Here is a 21,238-nt window from a genome sequence, read left to right as displayed (position 1 = left end):
AGACTAAAACAAAGGAGGGGTAGATTAAATGTAATAATTAAAGCCTGACTTCTTTCTGCTTAATATAAGAACTGAGGAGTGCCTGAGTGACTTCGTCGGTTAAGCATCTGACTCTTGATCTCAACTCAGGTCTTGCTATCAGGGTTGTGAGTTCAGGCCCTGTATTGGGCTTGACACTAGATGTGGAGCCTACTTAAAAAAAATACATATATATGCACACACACACATACACATACATGTATATTATATATAATTTGAAATTTAACATTTTTGCAATAAGGTAAGTTCATTTTCCATATGTACTTTCTTATTTTCCTGAGTTTTCTAGAACAGCATTGGCAAAGTTTCTTCATTTCTTTAAATAGTCCAATTTTATATATTACCTAAATTTCTGGCAACTTTTTGAAGTCTGCAATTTAGTTCCATGGACAGTTTGTTAGTATCTGTAGCTACTCTAAGAAATAAAATCTTTACTACAAAACATGGCTCAGTTAGAATTATCTGCTCCTTGGGTCCCCTGGGTAGCTCAGTAGGCTAAGTGTCCAACTCTTGGTTGCAGTTCAGGTCATGATCTCATGGTCATGAAATGGATCCCTACATCGGGATCGTTGCTAAGCTGAGCATCTGCTTGGGATTCTCCCTCTCCCTGCCTCTCCCTTCCCCTCTCTCCCTCCTCATTCCTCTTCCTCTCACATAAATACTTTTTTTTTTTTTTATGATTTTATTTATTTGACAGACAACAAAAGAGGGAAATCAGTAGGGTGGGTGGGAAAGGGAGAGAAGCAGGCCTCTCGCTGAGCAGGGAGCCCGATGTGGGGCTCGATCCTAGGACCCCAGGATCATGACCTGACCTGAAGGCAGATGCTTAACGACTGAGCCACCCAGACGTCCTTCAAATAAATAAATCTTTAAAAAAGAAAAAATTGGGGCACCTGGGTGGCTCAGTGGGTTAAACCTCTGCCTTCAGCTCAGGTCATGCTCTCAGGGTCCTGGGATGGAGCCCCACGTCGGGCTCTCTGCTCAGCAGGGAACCTGCTTCCCTCTCTGTCTGCACCTGCTGCTCTGCCTACTTGTGATCTCTGCCTGACAAATAAATAAATAAATAAAATCTTACAAAAAAATTATCCACTCCGTCTGTAGGGAGGAATGGAGGCCTACGCTATTTTGTTCATTTTCTATTATTTATCCAAGAGTTTTTCTGTATAATATACTCAGAGTTCAGAGTGTTCATCGGGTCGTTTTAAGCTTACCATAAAATTAAAATAGCTTAAAATGAATTTTTATTGAGTAATATAGAGTAACGTTTAATTTTTCTACTAGAAAAGCTGAGCAAATGTTTGGAGAGATGGAAGTCTGGAATGCAATATCGGAACGTGATCGTCTTGAAATCTATGAAGATGTTTTATTCTTCCTTTCAAAAAAAGAAAAGGTATTATTCATTCTTAGTTGTTAGTATTTAGAGGTAAAACAAGATATTTCTTCATTCTGATTAGGAGTTATTTTATACCATGTCCATTTTTGTTTGCTTTATTCAGTTTATGTGGTGTAGCAGATCTCCTTATTATAAATGGATAGCTCCTGTAATAGTACTGATATGGACACCCGAGGTGCAGATTTATCCAACTGTTACTTGAATTGTCGTTAACTGGCTATCTTCTGCCCACTTTGAAAGATACTTTTTTTTTTAAAACTCATTAGGTTTTTAAAATACTCAGTAATTTTGTTTGTAATGCATTTATGTAAGTTTTCTATAGAAAAATGTCAGTAATATATAATTGTTACCACTAAAAGGTGCTTGCAGGATAGTGTTTTAAAACACCTCACATCTATTTTATTATGCAGTAAGTTATGGGTTACTCATTCTTCAGATACCTAGAAATGTAAGTATTAACAGAAATTTGAACATAACTGAAAGTGCTTGAAGACTGTGGAATTTGCCTATTGTGTGACTTGCTGATAGTAACTTTAGTTTTCGACTCCTTTCTATAATGCATAGTTACAGGAAGAGAGATTTATGGAGTTGTTGGGGAGATACGGTTTCCAGATTCCAACTTCTTAAAGAGAGGGAAAAAAAATTGAAGGTCGGCAGTTACCAGGTTAAGAAGTTTGACAGGATCATTGGAAAATTAGTGTTTATTTTTAAAAAGTTAATTTAAAATAAATTGGGTAACATGAAATTTGGGCATCATTTAGAATGTAAAGAAACTCACTGATTGCAGTTCAAATACCATACTTTCTTTAAACCTCAAATGTGTATTCATTCTTTTGATTTAGGAGCAAGCAAAGCAGTTACGGAAGAGAAATTGGGAAGCCTTAAAAAACATACTTGACAATATGGCTAATGTAACATACTCTACCACCTGGTCCGAAGCCCAGCAGTATCTGATGGATAATCCAACTTTTGCAGAAGATGAGGAATTGCAGAGTAAGAATATAAAGACTAATAAGGAGAAAGTTTTTTTTAGAAGTCCTATAACAAAAAATTATTTTTTTTATTAGATGACTAACTGAATTTTACACAATTGTTTTTTGTTGATTCCCACTGCTTTTTGTTTGTTTGTTTGTTTGTTTGTTTGTTTAGGTTGGTGAGGGTCAGAGGGAAGGGGAAAGATTTTTTTTTTTTTTTTTTTTTTTTTTTTTAAAGAGAGAGATTACAAGTAGGTGGAGAGGCAGTCAGAGAGAGGGGGAAGCAGGCTCCCCGCTGAGCAGGGAACCCGAAGCGGGGCTCGATCCCAAGACCCTGGAATCATGACCTGAGCTGAAGGCAGAGGCTTAACCCACTGATCCACCCAGGCGTCCCGGAAAGAAAGATCTTGAGCAGACTGTCATACCTAGCCTGATGCAGGGCTCAGTCTCCCAATGCTCATCTTGAACTGAGCGAGAATCAAGAGTCAGAGACACTTACCCATCTGAGCCACCAGGAACCCCTTGTTTGTCCATTACTTATACAGGGTTTTGTTGGTTTCCAAGTAAAGTATGATTGAGTTTCATTATTCAAGTAGAAAATACTAACTTTATCAAATATTAAAATATCTGGTATGTTTGTCATAGATCAAGTCTGAATTGTTTTTGCATTTTAGTGTAATTTAGTTTGAACTAGATTAATTACCACAGTTTTATTCAGACTGTCTCCTTGAGGTAATGGCTTTAGAGATTTGCAAACACCAAAAATTGTATTAGCATTATCCTGCTTTAAGCTTACCCAGGTTCTTGTTCTGACTTACCAGTTGCTTTTTAAATTACAGCTTTGTGAATTACCCTTGTGAATACCGTGCATCATTCAGTGGGTGTTAGTAGGGCCTAAAATTCTATCTTGTGAAAAAGCTCCTTGGGTGGTTGTAATGTTGCTGACAAATTTTACAGTAACATCTTTATTTTCCTTAACTGTGTCTTGTGCATGGTCTTTATTTCACCCTCAAATTCAAGGTATCTTTTAATGAGGTTGTTCGGATTTTTTAAAACATTTCCTATTTAGGGGCACCTGGGTGGCTCAGCAGGTTGAGCCTCTGCCTTCGGCTCAGGTTGTGAACTCGGGGTCCTGGGATTGAGCCCCGCATTAGGCTCTCTGCTCAGCAGGGAGACTACTTCCCACCCACCCACCCACACCCCTCCCGGCTGCCTCTGCCTACTTGTGATTGCTCTCTGTCAAATAAATAAATAAAATCTGAAAAAAAAATTAAAAATAAAAAAATAAGTATTTCCTATTTAGATGATTATGAGTCATTTTGAGTTTAATTACAAGTGAATTTGAATTTAATTACAGGTGAATTTGAAATTTATAGAAAGTTCATGTAAATAAACTGCTTTTTTTACTGATACTGGACATTTTAATTTTTTTCTTAACTGGGAAAATCTCTAGACATGGATAAAGAAGATGCTTTAATTTGCTTTGAAGAACACATCCGAGCTTTAGAAAAGGAAGAAGAAGAAGAAAAGCAGAAGAGTTTGCTGAGAGAAAGGAGACGACAGCGTAAAAATAGAGAATCTTTTCAGGTAATTAAAAAAATCTCTTTTCTATCTTAATTTCATACTATGGTTAGTGAGTTTCAATAGTGATTGAAACAATTTTGAGACTCCCTCATCCCAGATCATTAATTTGGGCTTTGTGGAGGATCCATATACATTTAACTCAAGGAGAACAGCCGTTTTAGGCCAGGGAAACATAAAAGGCTGTAGAAAATTTGATATTTAAGGTGAGCACTGATAAATCGATTAAGGTTTCACTTGGGAAAGAGGAATAGCATGAGAGAAGACTGAAAAAATATGTGTGATGAATCATTAATATTTGTTGACTTTTAGTGTCTGGAGAATAGTAGGGAATGATACGGGGTATATAGTTTGGGGATGGGCCATAGTTCTTAAATGCTGTACATAGAAGTTGAAATTGTATATTCTTTATGTAGGCCAGTGGCTCATTTTCATCTCCAGTTCCTTAACCTCTGTTTAATAGAGAATGTCATGGGTTGCCTGGGTGGCTCAGTGGGTTCTGCCTTCAGCTCAGGTCATGATCCCAGGGTCCCGGGATCGAGCCCCCCATCGGGCTCTCTGCTCAGCAGGGAGCCTGCTTCCCCCTCTCCCTCTACCTGCCTCTCTTCCTACTTGTGATCTCTGTCAAATAAATAAAATCTTTAAAAAAAAAAAAAAAAGAAATAGAGAATGTCATGGAGTAATGAGTTTTTGCATTTCATATTTCACCAGATTGCTCGTTTCAATAATATATTAATAGCAGTTAGCATTGTTTACACCGCTATACATTTTAAATTGATATTCACTTAAATTTTTATTACAGCCTTCTAAGAGTTGTTACTATTCTTGTTATATCCATTTATATAAAATAAGGAAATGGACTTGAGAGGCAAAATGACTTACCCAGATTCAGTGACCGAGTAGTGGAGCCAGAATTTAAATCTATACAGTCTTTTTTTTTTTTTTTTTCTTTAAGATTTTATTTACTTGAGAGAGAGAGAGAACATGAGCAGGAAGAACGAGAGAGGAAGAAGCAGGCTACCTGCTGAGCAGGGAGTCCCACATGGGAATGGATCCCAGGACCTAAAGTCATGATCCAAGCCAAAGGCCAATGAGTAACCAGGATCTATTCCACTAACACTGTATTAAGATAAATGGTAAATACAGTGACTTAGATTTATTTCTCCTTTAATGATAACAGTTCTTTGGCATTGGATAAGGCACATTGCCACTCCCTGAGGCAGGAGTACTCAAAACTTAATGTGCATCTAAATCATCCTGAGGACTTTTTTTTTTTTAAGATTTTATTTATTTATTTGACAGAGAGAGATCACAAGCAGGCAGAGAGGCAGGCAGAGAGAGAGGAGGAAGCAGGCTCCCTGCTGAGCAGAGAGCCCGATGCGGGGCTCGATCCCAGGACCCTGGGATCATGACCTGAGCCGAAGGCAGCGGCTTAACCCACTGAGCCGCCCAGGCGCCCCCCCCCCCTTTTTTTTTTTTTTTTAAACGTAATCTCTGTGCCCAGTGTGGGGCTCAGACTCAACCCCAAGATTAAGATTCACATGCTCTACCAACTGAACCAGCCAGGCATCCCACCTAGAGGCCTTTTAAATAAACTCTTACTATCATGCCAAAGGTCACTAAACCATCTTAAATGCCATAGCCAAAAGCATTCCTTTACAGTCCTCTTTCCATGAAACCTTAACATTTCTTACTCTTAGGCGTTCTTTTATTGTAGTGGTTTCCTGTAGGGTCATTCCAAGAATTCTTAAAACCACAGATTTCTGGAGCTTCACCCCTAGAATTTGATTCAGTACGTCTAGGGTAGGTTCTGAGAATTTACATTTCTAGGAAGTTCCTAGGTGATAGTGATGCTTCTGTCCCATACTTTGAGGATTGCCCTAGGCTATTAGCCTTTTATTTATAATTAGGAGTTTGTTGTTCACATTATCACATTTCATCTTGGAAGAACTTGAAAGAATAGTTCTGTTTTTTTTAAAGCCAGTGATGTAGAAATTTTACTCTACTTCATACTTTGTTTTGCTGCTGAGAATTCAGTCACATGACTACTTAGAGACAAAGGAGCGTGGAAAACCTACATTTTATTTTAACTGAACAATCTTGTGCCTGAGAAGAAGGGAAGAACATATTTTACATATTTTTAGGTTTTTTAATACTCTTTAATACTCTTCTGCAACCATTAAGGGGTCTACCTTGTGAAGGTTTTGCAGTGGTTTAAAATAAGGAGACCTTATACGATAAAATAATAATACAATAAAAATAAGGTAATCTGGGCCACAGAAAGTAGAATATATTATGTCAGTGCTGGAACTGGAAGAGAAATCCTGAGGTAAAGTCCACATGGGTCGTTTAGTCAAGCCTAAATTACGGCTATATTTCTGATTACTGTTACTAAAACTGGTATCAGCATGTTACTTTGTTTTTGCATTCAAGAATGTTTGAAGAGAAGTGGAGTGAAGTTATACATGTATGGTTTTATTCAAGACATTGATATTCCTCATATAGGGTTTTAGTATTTTTAATTTTAGTAATCTTTAATTTTACCCAGTATGTCCAAAATACTATTTTAATATGGAATTAGTATTTTTTAAAGAGGTTTTTTTTTTTGTAATCTTCAAAATCATCATGTGTTATATACTAATGACATATCTCAGTTCAGACAAGCCACATCTTATGCACTTAGAAGCTACATTTGACCTGTGTCTACCATATTGAACAGTGCAGGCATAGAAATTTCACAAGCAGAATTTTGGACCATATTTCTTTAGAGACATTTGTTTATAGAAATAAACACCCTATGAATTTGGGGAAGTAGGAAGTGTGACACTGTTGAGTACACAAGTCTCAATATGTTGTCCTGAAAAATCAAATACTAAAAATGGATAAAGAACAGAAATTGTAATAAGCATATAAAGATTTAGATTTAGGGTATAAAATTAACATGGAAGAAAGGAAATAGGTTTTATTTATTTTTTGTTAGCTTTTATTTATTAACAACATTCGGGAAAGGCAGAAGGAAAAGCAAACTGAGCAGGGAGTCTGATGCGCTGCTTAATCCAGGATCCTGAAATATGACCTGAGCCAAAGACAGGTGCTTAACTGACTGAGCCACACAGGCACCCTAGGAAATAGGTTATTAAGTCAGATATGAGGTTAAGTCTTGGTTCTTCAAACTGCTCTATGTATCACTTCAGTAAAATATATCCTCTTAGAGGCCCACATTTATTAATTAAAAAAAACAGAAAACAAAAAAACAGCCAGAACATATTGGGTACTGTGTCTAAAAACAAAAAGTATATTTTACAGGAAATATGTAAACACATTCCTTAACCTTATTATCAGAGATGACACCTAATGTTTTTAGTTAACTTGTACTTCTATATATATTCTTTTAAACTGAAATAATGTAGTTTTTCAAAGATCCCTTTCTCTGAAGTGCAGAAGAGGTCTTTGCCTAAAAGGAGATGTTACTTTAATTAAAGCGCAAGTATTCTTTGTACCTTGAACCTATTTGGAATCCATTGGTGCAAGAGTGTCAAATACTTCTTTTTTTAAATGTGTTTTGATGTTACACTAATATTCCAATGTCCTTAAAGATGGCTTTTCATTAAAATGGGTTTTTATTATTGTTGGGTTTTCCCTCCCCAGATATTTTTAGATGAACTGCACGAACATGGACAACTACATTCTATGTCGTCTTGGATGGAATTGTATCCAACAATTAGTTCCGACATTAGATTTACTAATATGCTTGGTCAACCGGGTGAGATTCTTTTCTTCCCAATTTATAGTTATGATAGTAGTTGGGATGGGCCAGAGAGGCAGATGGTTGTGTTGGGGAATGGAAGGGTGCTTTATTTTGTTTTATAAACAAAAAAGTAATTGCAGCTCTTTGGTTAGAGCTAGCTTTTGACTTCTTTAGTTTTTTCATTAGGATCAACTGCACTTGACCTTTTCAAGTTTTATGTTGAGGATCTTAAAGCACGTTATCATGATGAGAAGAAAATAATAAAAGACATTCTAAAGGTAAACACTACACTTACTATTTATTGTTAATCTGTAGTATATTTTAATTATAGATGTTGATACTGTGCTTCTTGGATTTTTGTATTATTAGTGTTGACAAGATTTCTCTTTCCTAGGATAAAGGATTTGTAGTCGAAGTTAATACTACTTTTGAAGACTTTGTGGCCATAATCAGTTCAACTAAAAGGTCAACCACATTAGATGCCGGAAATATTAAGTTGGCTTTCAACAGTGTAAGTTATCTTTACTATGAAAAACAACTAGCTTTACATTTGTACTAAATGACTACTTTAGTACAGCTTTTAATATATTCAGCTAAAAGTACTTCAGCTGTAGGCTACTGAAATGAGGGCATGTGACTAGGATTTTACTGAGTAGTAAAGTAAAAGAAAATAATTATTTAGATAATTGGCTAATGATGAAGTTTTCTTTGCTCAAATTAACTGGTGTCATAAATTGGCTCATTACTTATAAATGATGGGAGAGTGCTTAAATTAAGAATAAATTACTTCAATTGTACTATTATAACTGATTAAATATGATTTTCTAAAAGTTACTAGAAAAGGCAGAAGCCCGTGAACGTGAACGAGAAAAAGAGGAGGCTCGGAAAATGAAACGAAAAGAATCTGCATTTAAGAGTATGTTGAAACAAGCTACTCCTCCAATAGAATTGGATGCTGTCTGGGAAGATGTATGTATGACTGTAAATTCTTTCTAATAATCTGTTTGCTTTACAATTGAAGATAATATCGTTAATTCCCTTCCCATTTTAAAGCCACAAAAGGAAGCTGAATTATTTGTAGGGTATAAATTAAATATACTGAGAATATAAATTCAGTTCTGACCCTGCATTTAGGAGTATTTATTGAAAATGGTTTGGACTTAAGAGGAAAAGAAATTTAACAAACTTTGAGGGGGTGGAGCTGTCATCGTTTCTTCTTGCTGTTGTGATTCTTGTTAGTCATATTGGTATACTTTTCTTGGTATTCATGTACTCTTACCTGAATTTTTCAGATCCGGGAGAGATTTGTAAAAGAGCCAGCATTTGAGGACATAACTCTAGAGTCGGAAAGAAAACGAATATTTAAAGATTTTATGCATGTGCTTGAGGTAATATTAGTATTCTTTTAATTAACTCCACTGTTGCAAAATAAGTAAAACTATAAACAAAAAATGAATTTAGATTGATCAGAGTATCTTGCTTAAATTATTCTGCTTCAGATGTCATTATCTGGGATGGTTAAGAAAATGATTTTTCTATAGAACCTGCCTTTAAGTAAAATAAGTAGCTTGCATGTAAAAATAAAGATGTGTTTGTAGAGACAGTTCGTATTTATTTCATGTCTTTGCAGTGTTTTAGAATTGAGTTCTGTAATTACTGGTAAACCTAAAGAAAAGTAAACAACTTGTTAAGTACACATTTCAAATACTACACTGTCAGATGTGTTCAGTGCACAAGGAGGTCTGGAAGATAATATAATAAGTAGTAAGTTTTTGTTAAAATAACTAAAGATAAAATTGTAAGAAGTTACTCCATTAGTTGAATAAGGGTATTTTGATGAAGATTTTAGGTGGCTACTTGTATATAGTAAATATGCTATATAAAAGCATATAAATTACTAAATTTATTACTAAATAAAAGCATTTGGTGTTCATATGGGGCCAGGCATTGTTCTAATAATTTTACAAACACTGCATATAGGAACTTAGTCCTCACAACAACCCTGTGAAGTTACAGATGAGCAAACCGAAGTAAAGAGAAGTAATTTACAGGGAAAGTATTCCAGTCTAGGCTGTTTTACTCCAGGGTCAGTGCTTTTAGAAACTAAAATGCTACCCTGCCAGTTTTGGACATAGGGATACTTTATAACACACTGAAAGCTGGCATATATTTAATATTAGAATGATGGCTTCTTATGGTCATTGGTCACTGGAGGTCACTTAATTTTCTGTTCACTCTTCCATTGGGTTTCTTGTTCTTAATGAATTTCAGTGTTGACAACAGTTTGCCCTGTTAACATGTATCCACATGCACCTTTAATAATCTAGCTGCCTCTAGATCTAGTCCTGTTGGCCTCTAAGTCTTTTCAAAGTATGTTTGTGAGCAGCAGCATCTACTACATTACCTGGGAGCTTTTTAATAATTCAGAAACTCACGCCTCATTGGTAGAAATCCTGCATCAGAATCATCATTTCAACAAGATTCTCAAGCACTAGAATAGAATGTACATTTAATTTTGAGAAGCTCTACTCTAGCTAGTATCTTAACATTCATTGTCCCCCAGTTCATAATCATCAAGATTCTCTGGTGACCTGTGCTGGGAGTCAAGTGGTGAGGTCATAAATGGAGTTTAAGATTGTAGTATAGGGAAGGGCCAATTACATTGGAATAAGTTTTTGGCCCCTAGTAATCTGAGTCTTGGAGTTAGAAAAGGAGAAAGAATTTAGCATTCAGTGACATAGAGCTTCCCTGCTGAGTCAGATGTTTTATTTCCATTTGTAAACCAGAGCAGAATTATTTTCAAACCCATAGATAAGTTTGGGGGCAAGGAGCTTTTACTGCAGCATTAATAACTGAATTAAAATCCATAGAGACAACATTTCCTTTTCTGATTTCATGTGGTATTAGAGTTAGATTATCTTAGGAGGTCTTAGCATTTGACTAGGAAGAGAATGCTCCTCCTTGTGTGGAGAAAAAAGGATTAGATTTTGCTTTATTCTGAGATCACCCTTATCTATCTTAGTTCAAGGATGGATCTGAGATAGTTCTTTTCCATGGTGTGCCAAGCCTAGCTCCGTGACCAAAGCCAGATTCATCAGAAAAACCATGTTTGAATATAATTTTATTTCATTGGTTTTGAAAGTAGTGAGATTATGCCTTTCTGGAGTATATTACTTGTCCCTGCTAAAGCATACCATTCTCATTCCTACAGGAAGTGCTTTCTTTCTTAATACTTGATTGTTTTTAGATGTCAGAATGAGTAGGTATAGAATGATTAGGGAGGAACAGAACATTTTAACTGCTAATTCTTTGCAGTTTCTAGGAAGTACATCCTAAGTGTGCAAAACGAGAGTAAGATTTTTACTCTAATAAACTTGTTTTGTATACTGTTTAAAAATTCTTTATGATCTGCTTCTAAACTTTTAAAATTTTTTCCTTTTGCCTCTGTAGCATGAATGTCAACATCATCATTCAAAGAACAAGAAACATTCTAAAAAATCTAAAAAACATCACAGGAAACGGTCCCGCTCTAGATCGGTAAGGAAGTTTATTATGGGTACTATTGAGTGTATTGAAATATTTGTTAATAACATTATGAATGAAATTGTTATATGTATTCTATAGGGGTCAGATTCAGATGATGATGACAGCCATTCAAAGAAAAAAAGACAGCGATCAGAGTCTCGGTCTGCCTCAGAACACTCGTCTAGTGCTGAGTCCGGTAAGCATTTCTTTTAACTTGAATAGGATCCTTGACATTGGGGGGCACTGTCACTTAAGGGTACTTCTTGGTCCTGATCTCTGAGATTGAACCCCTGCTCAGCAAGGAGTCTGCTTAAGACACTGTCTCCTTCTCCCTCTGTACCGTCCCCCTCATACTCCAAAATAAAACTTCAAAGAAAAAAAAAAATCATTGGCACTTGGATGTCCTCAAATTCAGACTGTCTTTTTTTCTGTTCATGCTGCTTAGAGAGAAGTTATAAGAAGTCAAAAAAACATAAGAAGAAAAGCAAGAAGAGGAGACATAAATCTGTAAGTAAGCTTTTGTTATACTACACCTAGGTTGTTTTAGCTCTTAACTTGTTCAGTGGCAGTAGAACCCTTTTTTGCCTAGTCCTGTGCAGTCCAGGACACCTAAACTCGGGAATTAGGTAGTTTGTCTTTACCATAATCTTCAATTAAAATATTCTAGTGAGCTTTGAAAATAAACACACATCAGTGTTAAGATTCCCACTCTGGCTTTTTTTTAAAGATTTTTATTTATTTGTCAGAGAGAGAGAGGGAGAGCGAGAGAGCACAGGCAGACAGAATGGCAGGCAGAGGCAGAGGGAGAAGCAGGCTCCCCGCCAAGCAAGGAGCCCGACGTGGGACTCCATCCCAGGATGCTGGGATCATGACCCGAGCCGAAGGCAGCCGCTCAACCAACTGAGCCACCCAGGCGTCCCCCCACTCTGGCTTTTTAAAGTAATCTTAGAGAAAGACCTAAGTATGTGTGTATGTGTTGCAGCTGTGGTGAGAATCACAAGTTTAAATAGTTCTTAATTTTACATATGCATCAAGATACCCTCAGGAACTTTTTCAAAACACAAGTGACTGGATATTTACTACCTCTTGAATGAGATTTTTTTTTATTCTTCATGCTGCTCACTCGAATTTATACATATCTAAGAACGGACCACTTACTTGGGCAGAGACATTGCACTTTAAATCTTGCTTTTCAGGGCACCAAGGTAGCTCAGTCAGTTGAGCATCCACCCCACACTTGATTTCTGCTCAGATCACGATCTCAGGGTCGTGGGATTGGGTTCTGTTGCTCATCATGGAATCTGCTGAAGATTTTCTTTCTCCCTCTGTCTTTGCCCCTTCCCATGCTCATGTGTGCTTTAAATAAATCTTTAAAAAATAATAGTCCTGCTTTCATTTGCAATTTTGAGGAAAGAATTTATTGTATAACAGTCAGCCTGTTAGATGACTAAGCTAATCACAGCATTCTGTAGCTATATCTGAATAAACCAACAAATACTGGGTTGGCAGAAAATGTAATGTTTGTCTACATTTACATAATAGATATAATCCTATCTTGTGTGCTTTCTTCCCTAATTTACTGAAGCTCTTTTGTGATGTTACTGAATCAGAATGTCATCTTTCCAATGAATCTTGGAAATGTTACAGAATCCTTGAGGTTAATAATTCAAATTTCACCATACTTAGGAACACATGCCCTATAATACATGGATGTTCTTAAATATGACCTGTTATGGAGATAGTAAAAAACAGTGGTATCCTCATCAAAATGCTAATGATATTTTTTATTTACACAGGATTCTCCAGAGTCAGATGCTGAACGAGAGAAGGATAAAAAAGAAAAAGACCGAGAAAGTGAAAAAGATAGAACTAGACAAAGATCAGAATCAAAACACAAATCACCTAAGAAAAAGACTGGAAAGGATTCTGTAAGTGTTCAGAATTATTTCATACCTGTGTTTCCACAAAACAAAAATGGATATTGTGGTTTATATCAGATTTAATAGACTATCAGATTTAATAGACTTTTTACAGATTGGCTACCATTTGAAGAAAACAATGAAAATTCAATTTACCTCTTACACAAAATAGCTTTCCTACATACCTGCTGCAAGTGTTCTGAGTTGTCTATTTCTCAAAAATAAGTCTTCATGACTTTTTTTTGTGAAAGTCTTACTTTGTAAGTTGTAAGGAGTACCACTGGACGTTTTCTACCAGATTTTTAAGGAATATGGGACTCAGATTGGGGATTCTCCAGATGTGCTCAGACATCAGTACTACTAAATCTAGTTTGAAAGGGTAGCATTCCAATAACTTTTAGGAGTAATCATTGTGAGGGAAGAGATAAGGGCAAAGGTATAGGAGAGGGACTACATGCCAAAATTAACATTTTAATATCAAATAACAGTAGACTTCGTAGTTTCCATCTGTGTGGGTATGTATATAAGACAGCAAAGTAACACAAGCCACCTTAGCAGGAGTAATGCCCCTGAAGGGACCCATGGAGAATTTAGTTTAAACTCTAGTTCAGATAAGCCCTGGTCCTCCCTCTGGGTATTGTGATTCCGTTGATACAGAGGTTCTTTTTAAAAGGTGCCCTGGTGACTTTGAAGCATGCCCTTGGTGAATGAAGATTTCCTGAATACTTAATAGCACCTTAACAGTTTTCTTCTTTGTAGTCAGTTAAATGAAATCTCTGAATGGAAGGAGATATATGAACTATCTATTTTCTTAAGGTTGTTTTTCACAAAGAGTATTAATTTTTTTAATTGTTTTTCAGCCTAAATAATGTTTTCCTCATAAATTTTAAATGTTTATCCTTAAAAATCTTAAGTTTTTAATCTTAGGATAGTATGCTCAAAGTATACTTTTCTGTAATATAAAACACTTAGAAGGCAATCAAGAATCTACAAAATTAACAAGGAATATAGTGCCTTAGGTAATGAGCACTTAGCTTTATTAAATGGAAACAAAATGTTGTATATTCAGTGGTGTAAGAGGAAGGGAAAGAAACCATGGTTTACCATTCTGCCTGATTTATATATTAATGCAAAATGAAAGTAGCATCATATAAAAGTCTTGTCCTGAATTCTGCCCTATAAAACCAGGGAGTAGTTAGCAACTCATTGGGAGGCTTTTGGGAAAGAGCATTCCTAAACCCTGTGATGGACTTGTTTCTGTAGAAGACAATCCATATATTTTGGTTCCTTTTTCTCAAAGTTTCAATACTACTTAACCTTTTGAGTACTGACATTAAATGTAATTGTATTCAATGTCTTTTCAGGGGAATTGGGATACTTCTGGCAGTGAACTAAGTGAAGGGGAATTGGAAAAGCGCAGAAGGACCCTTTTGGAGCAACTGGATGATGATCAATAAATTATACCAAATATATGTTTACAGTATGATTTAAAGTCGAATTCAGACCAGGGACTCTATTTTAAAGTTCAATTGAAATAACACTGGGTTTTAATTATATCACAGGAAAAAAAAAAAGTGCATTTAAGTATTGTTATTGTGGACTTTATAAAAAGCAAAGGAAATTGAAAATAACTTTTGATTCTGTATCAAGAATCATATTTTCATACGGTCATAACTGTCTTTCTGTGACCCTTTCATAGGGCACTGCAGGATGGATTAAAGGTGGCAATTTACTGATAACTGCAGATGTCTCTACTTTGTTCTGAACTCTGAGTCATGAGGCGATTTGATTCACTTTATAGAAGTTGGATTTTGAAGATATAATGAAAATTTTTTTGATACTTAGTAGTACAAAAAAAGCACCAGCAACTGACAAAACTGCTTTTTTGTGCACTACCCAACTGGTTAAAGCTGATATGATCTTTTATGGTGAACGCAGAAATAGGTGTTCTTAATGGAAACCTGGTAGACCCTTAACGATAGTGGTGCTAATGAGCGCTACTATAATAAAGCCACCGTTATTTTTTATGAAACATCTGAACATTTTAAAAAAAGGCTACTGTGAGGGCATTATTTTGAGGTGATGTTTAAACAGTTAACATCAAATCAAATTGTAAATTAGTTTAAATATATTGCCTTAAGGACCTACTAAAGAATGTGCCACCATACTTTAAGTGATAGTTGCAATATCCTTGTCTGAAACAAAAATCAATGTTGACTTAAACATTTTCTTTAACAGTTGTCTTTTTTTTTTTTTAAATCCGATCTTTTCTCTTACTTTTTTTCATTGAGGAAGTCTTTTACCTTCCCTATTCACTGAGAAGTATTGACTTCGTGGTACACATTCTAAAGCATTTCTGATTTGAATATTTTTGTACATTTTTATCAATTATTAAACCTTCTCTTCTAGCGTGTACTAGTATTTATTTCTACTTAAACTACTCAGCTATAAAAAAAAGTTGTATGATCATTTAAAGATACTAAATCCTTGAAATTTTGCTTCATCTTACCCACATAGCTAGGTTCCTTTCCTTTTTAATATTTAAGAATATTATAAATCAGTACATTTGAGGCCCCTGTAATTTGTTTTTGATCTACAAATTTCCTATAGAAAACTTTAGAGAGGCAATGGTTTGAAGGTAGAATACTCTTTACATGCTGACTTTTGAAGGTTGGTAATGTAATTTATACTATTTTCCTTCAGTGCAGGAGATTTTTTTAATAAGTAAATTTTAGCACATAGTCTTTGGCATTAGATATTTTTTTTATTTTGGACACTTCAAGCGATCCTATTTCAAGTTGGAATTTAGAAGAACAAAAATTAATTCATTTTTTTTTCCTTCACCATTCTAATGAATTTGAGAAGTTCAAATGACCAGGACTGCTTTTTCCCATCCCTGCATACTTTTGCAATTAAATCTAGCATCCACTGTTGAAAGCCTCAAAAAAGGGTGGGGGTGGGGGGTTATTTCTAAACTTTTCTCTGCCAAGTCATTTTTCTGCTGTGAAAACGGACATGACTGTGGAAAATGAGAATCACTATCCTTAGAAGATGTGAAGTAATCAAGTTGCTTGCTTAAGGTTAGTCTCTTATTGTATATTAGAACCAAAAAATATAACAACTTTGGCAATCGGGAGTTGCCTAGATTTAATTTTCAGAGGTCTCATAATGAGTTAATATTGCTAATCATGTCAGACACTTGACATGGAAGTCAGTGGCAAAATCTTCAAAATGCATATGATACCGGCAGAAATACTAGTGGTGTTTCATAAGAGAATTTAATTTAGAATCTGTAAAATTTTGTTTTAATTCCATGAATGATGATTTTTTAAGTGCAACTTTAAAGTTTTAATTTTTCTATTTAAATAAAAAGTTATTGATATGTTTTAGCATGTCCTCAAAATAGATTTCTGTATTTCTTAGAGATACTGTCTTATCACCTCAAATTCCTACAATACAAATTCAAGTTTCTCTATAGTTCACCCATGAAAATTATCTGACCTAAAAATAAAACTATTGAATAAATGGCTACTCAAAATATAACGACATTATAAAAGATGTAATTGAAGTGACTGTAATCCTTGTCTACCTTTAATGAGCCCATCAAATGGGATTTAGTTACCAAAAGGTACTGTACAGTCTGAAGTCACAGGTGATGGGAAGATTAGGTTTCTCAATTTTCAGTTTGGTAAAAGCTGAAATGTCTTAGAACATTGGTTCTGTTAAACAGATGTTCAAAAAGGGGTTTGAACAAATGTGTTCAAACAGGAAAGTGTGTTTATATTTAGATGAGGGGAAGTTATACATTCAGTTAAGCATCAGACTTTGGTAAATGTTGAGTTTTTCTTCCTCTGTATCATTAATATTAGTTACTGGTTAAATTTACTAATACATTTATTATTATAGTAGTCAAAATCAGAATCTTCAGTATTTGATGTTTTTGTTTTCTCCCAGTCCAGTAATTCCTATATGGGAAAATTGAATTTGTATGAAAAGTTAGTCAAATATGATGAATTCTTTGCACTTTCCCAAGTTTGTTTAAATAACTTAATGCTTTTAAAAAATAAAAGCAATGCTCCTTTTTTTTTTTTTTTTTAAAAACACAGCCAGGCTATTTCATTATTACCCAAAGCAGCTTCAGAAATACAGATTATTCATGTTTTCAACAGTAAGAACTTCATATATGCCTCCCAGTAAATTTGAAAATGATCAGTGTCACATCTTGACTTTTGCTAATTGGGCCTCATTTTATACAGCTATAAAAACGGCCTAGAGTAAAGCTCTATTCATAGTGGTAGAGTGAAGAAACTGTAAAAACTGAAATGTCTCTCTGTACATTTTTCTGGAAAGATGGTCCATAATTTTCTTTTACCAAAGGGCCTGTATTCTGTGTTAAGAAGCATTTGCCTGGATGATCCCGGTTTTCTTCCAGTGTTAAAGGTCAACTCAGTGCTGACTAGGCAGCCACTTTTCTTTTTGCATCAGAAAGGGGTAGCCCTATGGGGTTTTGGGGTTTTGTTTTTTGTTTTGTTTTTAAGCCTAGATGCTATTTGAGAGAGAAAGGCTTCCAATCAAATAGTACCCAGGGAAGAGTGATGAATGCTATAAGTTTATAGAATATTTAAGAATATTATGTAATTTAAATGTAAATTACAAAACTAAGGAACCAAATAAACATTTCTAAAAGCAAAATGAGGCAAATCACATTAATTGCTTGTATCTTAAATCAGACTTTTCTTTTCCCTTGGGGATGTATCTCTCTCAGTATCAGGTACAATTTTAATTCTTTTACATTCTCTTAAGTAAAACCACTCATTTTAAATAAAGAAAAAGCAAAATAATGTCATGAGTAATTTTTCATGGAATTGTGTTCTAAGTAGGCTTACAGTATTACTTTTTGGTTCTGGTAATGGCATGTACTAGTCTAATAATTCTTACCTTCTTTATTAAATCTTACCTTGCTCTTACGTTTTTCAGTTTTGTTAACGTAAATGGTGGTCAGGTTCCTTGGAGACAGGGATTTGTGTTTCATTTACTGTTATATCCTGTGGATTAGAACAGTGCCTGGCACATTGTAGGCCTATACTGAATGATTGTAAAATAGTTGGCAGATACATTCAGCATCCATGGTACCAAGTAACTGTATTACAGGGCTTGAAAAAGCATCATCGCAATAAACTCTACTAACCCACAACTAAAGCCACATACATAATTGAAGTGCACCACTGAAGATAACTTCTAGTGGCTTTATCTTTTACTACAGAAATTTCCAAAGCTTGTTAGCGAGAACATATAACTTCCGTGTTTCTGAGTAGGAAAAGAAACCCCTTGTGATGATTTGAAATGTAGCTTTTCATATTCATAAATTAAGATACCATAGTAGTTTAAAAGTAGTAAACTTCTGTTTGAAGAGCTAATGTTTAGCTAGGCCAGAGTTAGTGGTAAAGGCCATGCTTGGAAACAGTGACAAAATTCCCAAATTCTAAATTGAGAACTAATCATTTCAGGCTATTTCCAACAAAGGGTGAGGTATGGGAAGTGAGATGATTTTGCTTCAAGTACCTGCACACTCCCCCTAGCCCTTCCTTTATTTAGCTGTCTCCCTTGCGGTAAGTTCCTTAATTGTAGATTTTCTATGCTTTTCAAAAAACTGGCTATATAAAAATTGCTTTTGTGACTCAATATAATCTACACTTCAAGGCCATCTCATTATTGTTAATGATTGGTAAGTGCCCCAGGTGTTATGGCCTAGGTTGATGTTTGCATTTCAGGGGAACTAGCTAACCCCCACCCTCACCCCAGTTTTCATTCATAGACTGAAATAGAGTGGCTGCCTAATCAGATCATAATCCAACTAAGCCATTTCTTGATGCCCTTTTATGCTGTTCCTTGGGGCATCTAAAATGTCTATATATAAATACTCCTTTATTTTGGTCCTGCCTGAAATTTGGTAGGTTTGGTCTCTTGCCTACCTCTCTACAACTTAACAGAAGATTTTTTCTGAAAGGTGAGTAATGATAAGGGGGAACAAGTTTCTATTTTCTGTGTTTGTAATTACCAGATTTTCTCTTCTGTTTATATATTGTTCTGATGTAAAGAACTTAATAGTTATATAAAATTAGACCTTTTGTAAATAAATATAATTTACTAGAAAAGATGGCATCTTTTACTAAGTTGGATTTGTGTTCGCTTTTTCCTTTAAGTACCCCTCCTCCTATGCAGTTCTTTGCTGTGAGATGCTAGAGGCCCGCATTCTGTTTCCTCAGTGTAAAACTTGCCTCTATAAAAAAAACTATATCAAAGAAAGTATATCTAACCTTCTTGCATTTGTTTCTTGCTTCGAATTTTTTTCTTGGAATTAGGTCAGGTATTAGTTTTAAGAGAAATGAAAAACTATCAGATTAATCCTTTTGCATATACTGAGCTGATCATCTTTGTAGACATTTCTGATAAAAATTTTAAAAATGTCTTAGGGCTAAGAGCTGTTTTACCAAGTATTAAAACTAATAGGTATGCCCATTGTAAAGCTATCATAAGAGTGTAGCTTGCAGTCTAAAAAGGTAATTTTACAAAATCGAGTATGTTGAACCACAGTCTTTGATGGGTATCAAGTCCCTTCCTGTGCTAAGCATTGTTGAGTCGTCAGGGCCCCTTGGGCAATCAATGAATTTTAGTGGATTAGAATTTAGATGTTTTAGAGGATTGGGAGTTGAGAATAAGGATATTATTTTGAAGTCACTGGTAATTATCTTTAAGAGTGGATATTAATGGTATATAATGCCCCACCCATACCTAACCATACCTGTATCTCATTTGAACTTACTGCTGTGCTTTGGTTTTGAAAACGTTTTTGAATTTGTAGAATATTAAAGATACTATTTCTTTTACCATGAGGCACAAACTAGAGAATTTTACTAACTGGAATTTAACTTTACCCCCTCTTTATAAAATAAAGCTTCAACGACATTGTATAACTGTGGCGTAAGAAGAGCACTGAATTGTTAACAATAATTAAACTTTATTCATGCCTCTCTAAGAAAGTTTTGAGGGGCGCTTGGGTGACTTACCTTCATCTCAGGTCGTCTCAGGGGGCTGGAATGAAGCCCCATGTCAGGCTCCTCCGCTCAGTAGGAAGTCTGCTTCTCGCTCTGCCCCCCCTCCCCACTTGTGTTTTCCTTCTCTCTCAAATAAAATCCTAAAATTTTTTAAAACAGTTGTTTTAAGCCACTTGGACAGTTTTCTAAAATACCAAATTTCCTTGCTTTCCTAAAAAGAATATACTGAATGTTGCACTGATGATTTGGAATTAATAATTTAAAATATCAGCATGTTTGGTTGGGCAGTGGAAGCCAAACTGCTTGTATGTACCTTGCCAACCAATGTAGTATTTGGTTGCAAGGTTACGTCTGTGCAGTCCACACGTAACCTATCCATATACACACAACATCCTCATTAAAACAAATTTGGGGGATGGGGAGTAATATCTTCAACAAACACCAGTGTTTCTCTGGAAGCAATAAATTGGTAAGTACAATTTTAGAGATGTATCCCCCACTACCAAATCTGTTAGGTTCTTATATTCCATACAGCAAGTGATCAAGAGCGTATCAGTAAGAAATAACTTCCTAGAAGATAAAAGCATGTAACACTGGTAAACCCTCCCCACGCCCCCCCCATTAAAGTATGTCATTGAAAGACTACAACATATTACAGGATAGTAGTGTAAATAGTTTATTTGCTCATATGTCATGAAAAGACCAGAAAAGTAACATGAATTGCTTTTTTATAAAACATTTCTAATATTGCTAAGAAGGCAAGCCCATTAATAAACAGAAAAGAACATGCCAACATTATTGTCTATTTGTTGATTAATAAATAGGCAACTATTTTAATATATGCTTTTTAGTATTAAGCTTTGGAAAGCAGCCGCCTGTCAAAAAGGGCCAACTACTTGTGTTGTATCATGGTCAAATTGTTTTTTTCATCAAAATCAATGTTAACAGACAAAATCTTGGCATGTTCTTTTTAAAGTACACATTTATGAAAATGTGCTAGCAGG

The 21,238-nt window shown here is 35.2% G+C and overlaps 1 protein-coding gene across 9 annotated transcripts in view; it reads left to right on the top strand.

Annotated features, from left to right (window-relative positions):
- The window catches only part of PRPF40A (pre-mRNA processing factor 40 homolog A), a 57,795-nt gene extending 40,534 nt beyond the window's left edge, over positions 1-17,261 (top strand). For 5 of the 9 annotated variants that reach the window (XM_032355585.1, XM_032355586.1, XM_032355583.1 and 2 more), the window contains 13 exons: positions 1,321-1,429; positions 2,275-2,425; positions 3,860-3,993; positions 7,636-7,750; positions 7,922-8,013; positions 8,130-8,246; positions 8,567-8,704; positions 9,028-9,123; positions 11,186-11,272; positions 11,360-11,456; positions 11,706-11,767; positions 13,057-13,188; positions 14,544-17,261. In XM_032355585.1, coding sequence (XP_032211476.1) covers positions 1,321-1,429; positions 2,275-2,425; positions 3,860-3,993; positions 7,636-7,750; positions 7,922-8,013; positions 8,130-8,246; positions 8,567-8,704; positions 9,028-9,123; positions 11,186-11,272; positions 11,360-11,456; positions 11,706-11,767; positions 13,057-13,188; positions 14,544-14,636 — 1,423 coding nt within the window. In that variant the 3' untranslated portion in view covers positions 14,637-17,261. Of the gene's footprint in view, positions 1-1,320; positions 1,430-2,274; positions 2,426-3,859; positions 3,994-7,635; positions 7,751-7,909; positions 8,014-8,129; positions 8,247-8,566; positions 8,705-9,027; positions 9,124-11,185; positions 11,273-11,359; positions 11,457-11,705; positions 11,768-13,056; positions 13,189-14,543 lie in introns of all 9 variants that reach the window. The other 4 variants (XM_032355590.1, XM_032355588.1, XM_032355584.1 and 1 more) reach the window with 1 other exon arrangement.
- Positions 17,262-21,238: the final 3,977 nt, after the last annotated feature.

The sequence above is a fragment of the Mustela erminea genome, chromosome 8 (genome assembly GCF_009829155.1).
Source record: "Mustela erminea isolate mMusErm1 chromosome 8, mMusErm1.Pri, whole genome shotgun sequence".
Lineage (NCBI taxonomy): Eukaryota > Metazoa > Chordata > Mammalia > Carnivora > Mustelidae > Mustela > Mustela erminea.
The sequence above is the reverse complement of the archived record's forward strand: the minus strand, read 5'-3'. Positions and strand labels throughout refer to the sequence as shown.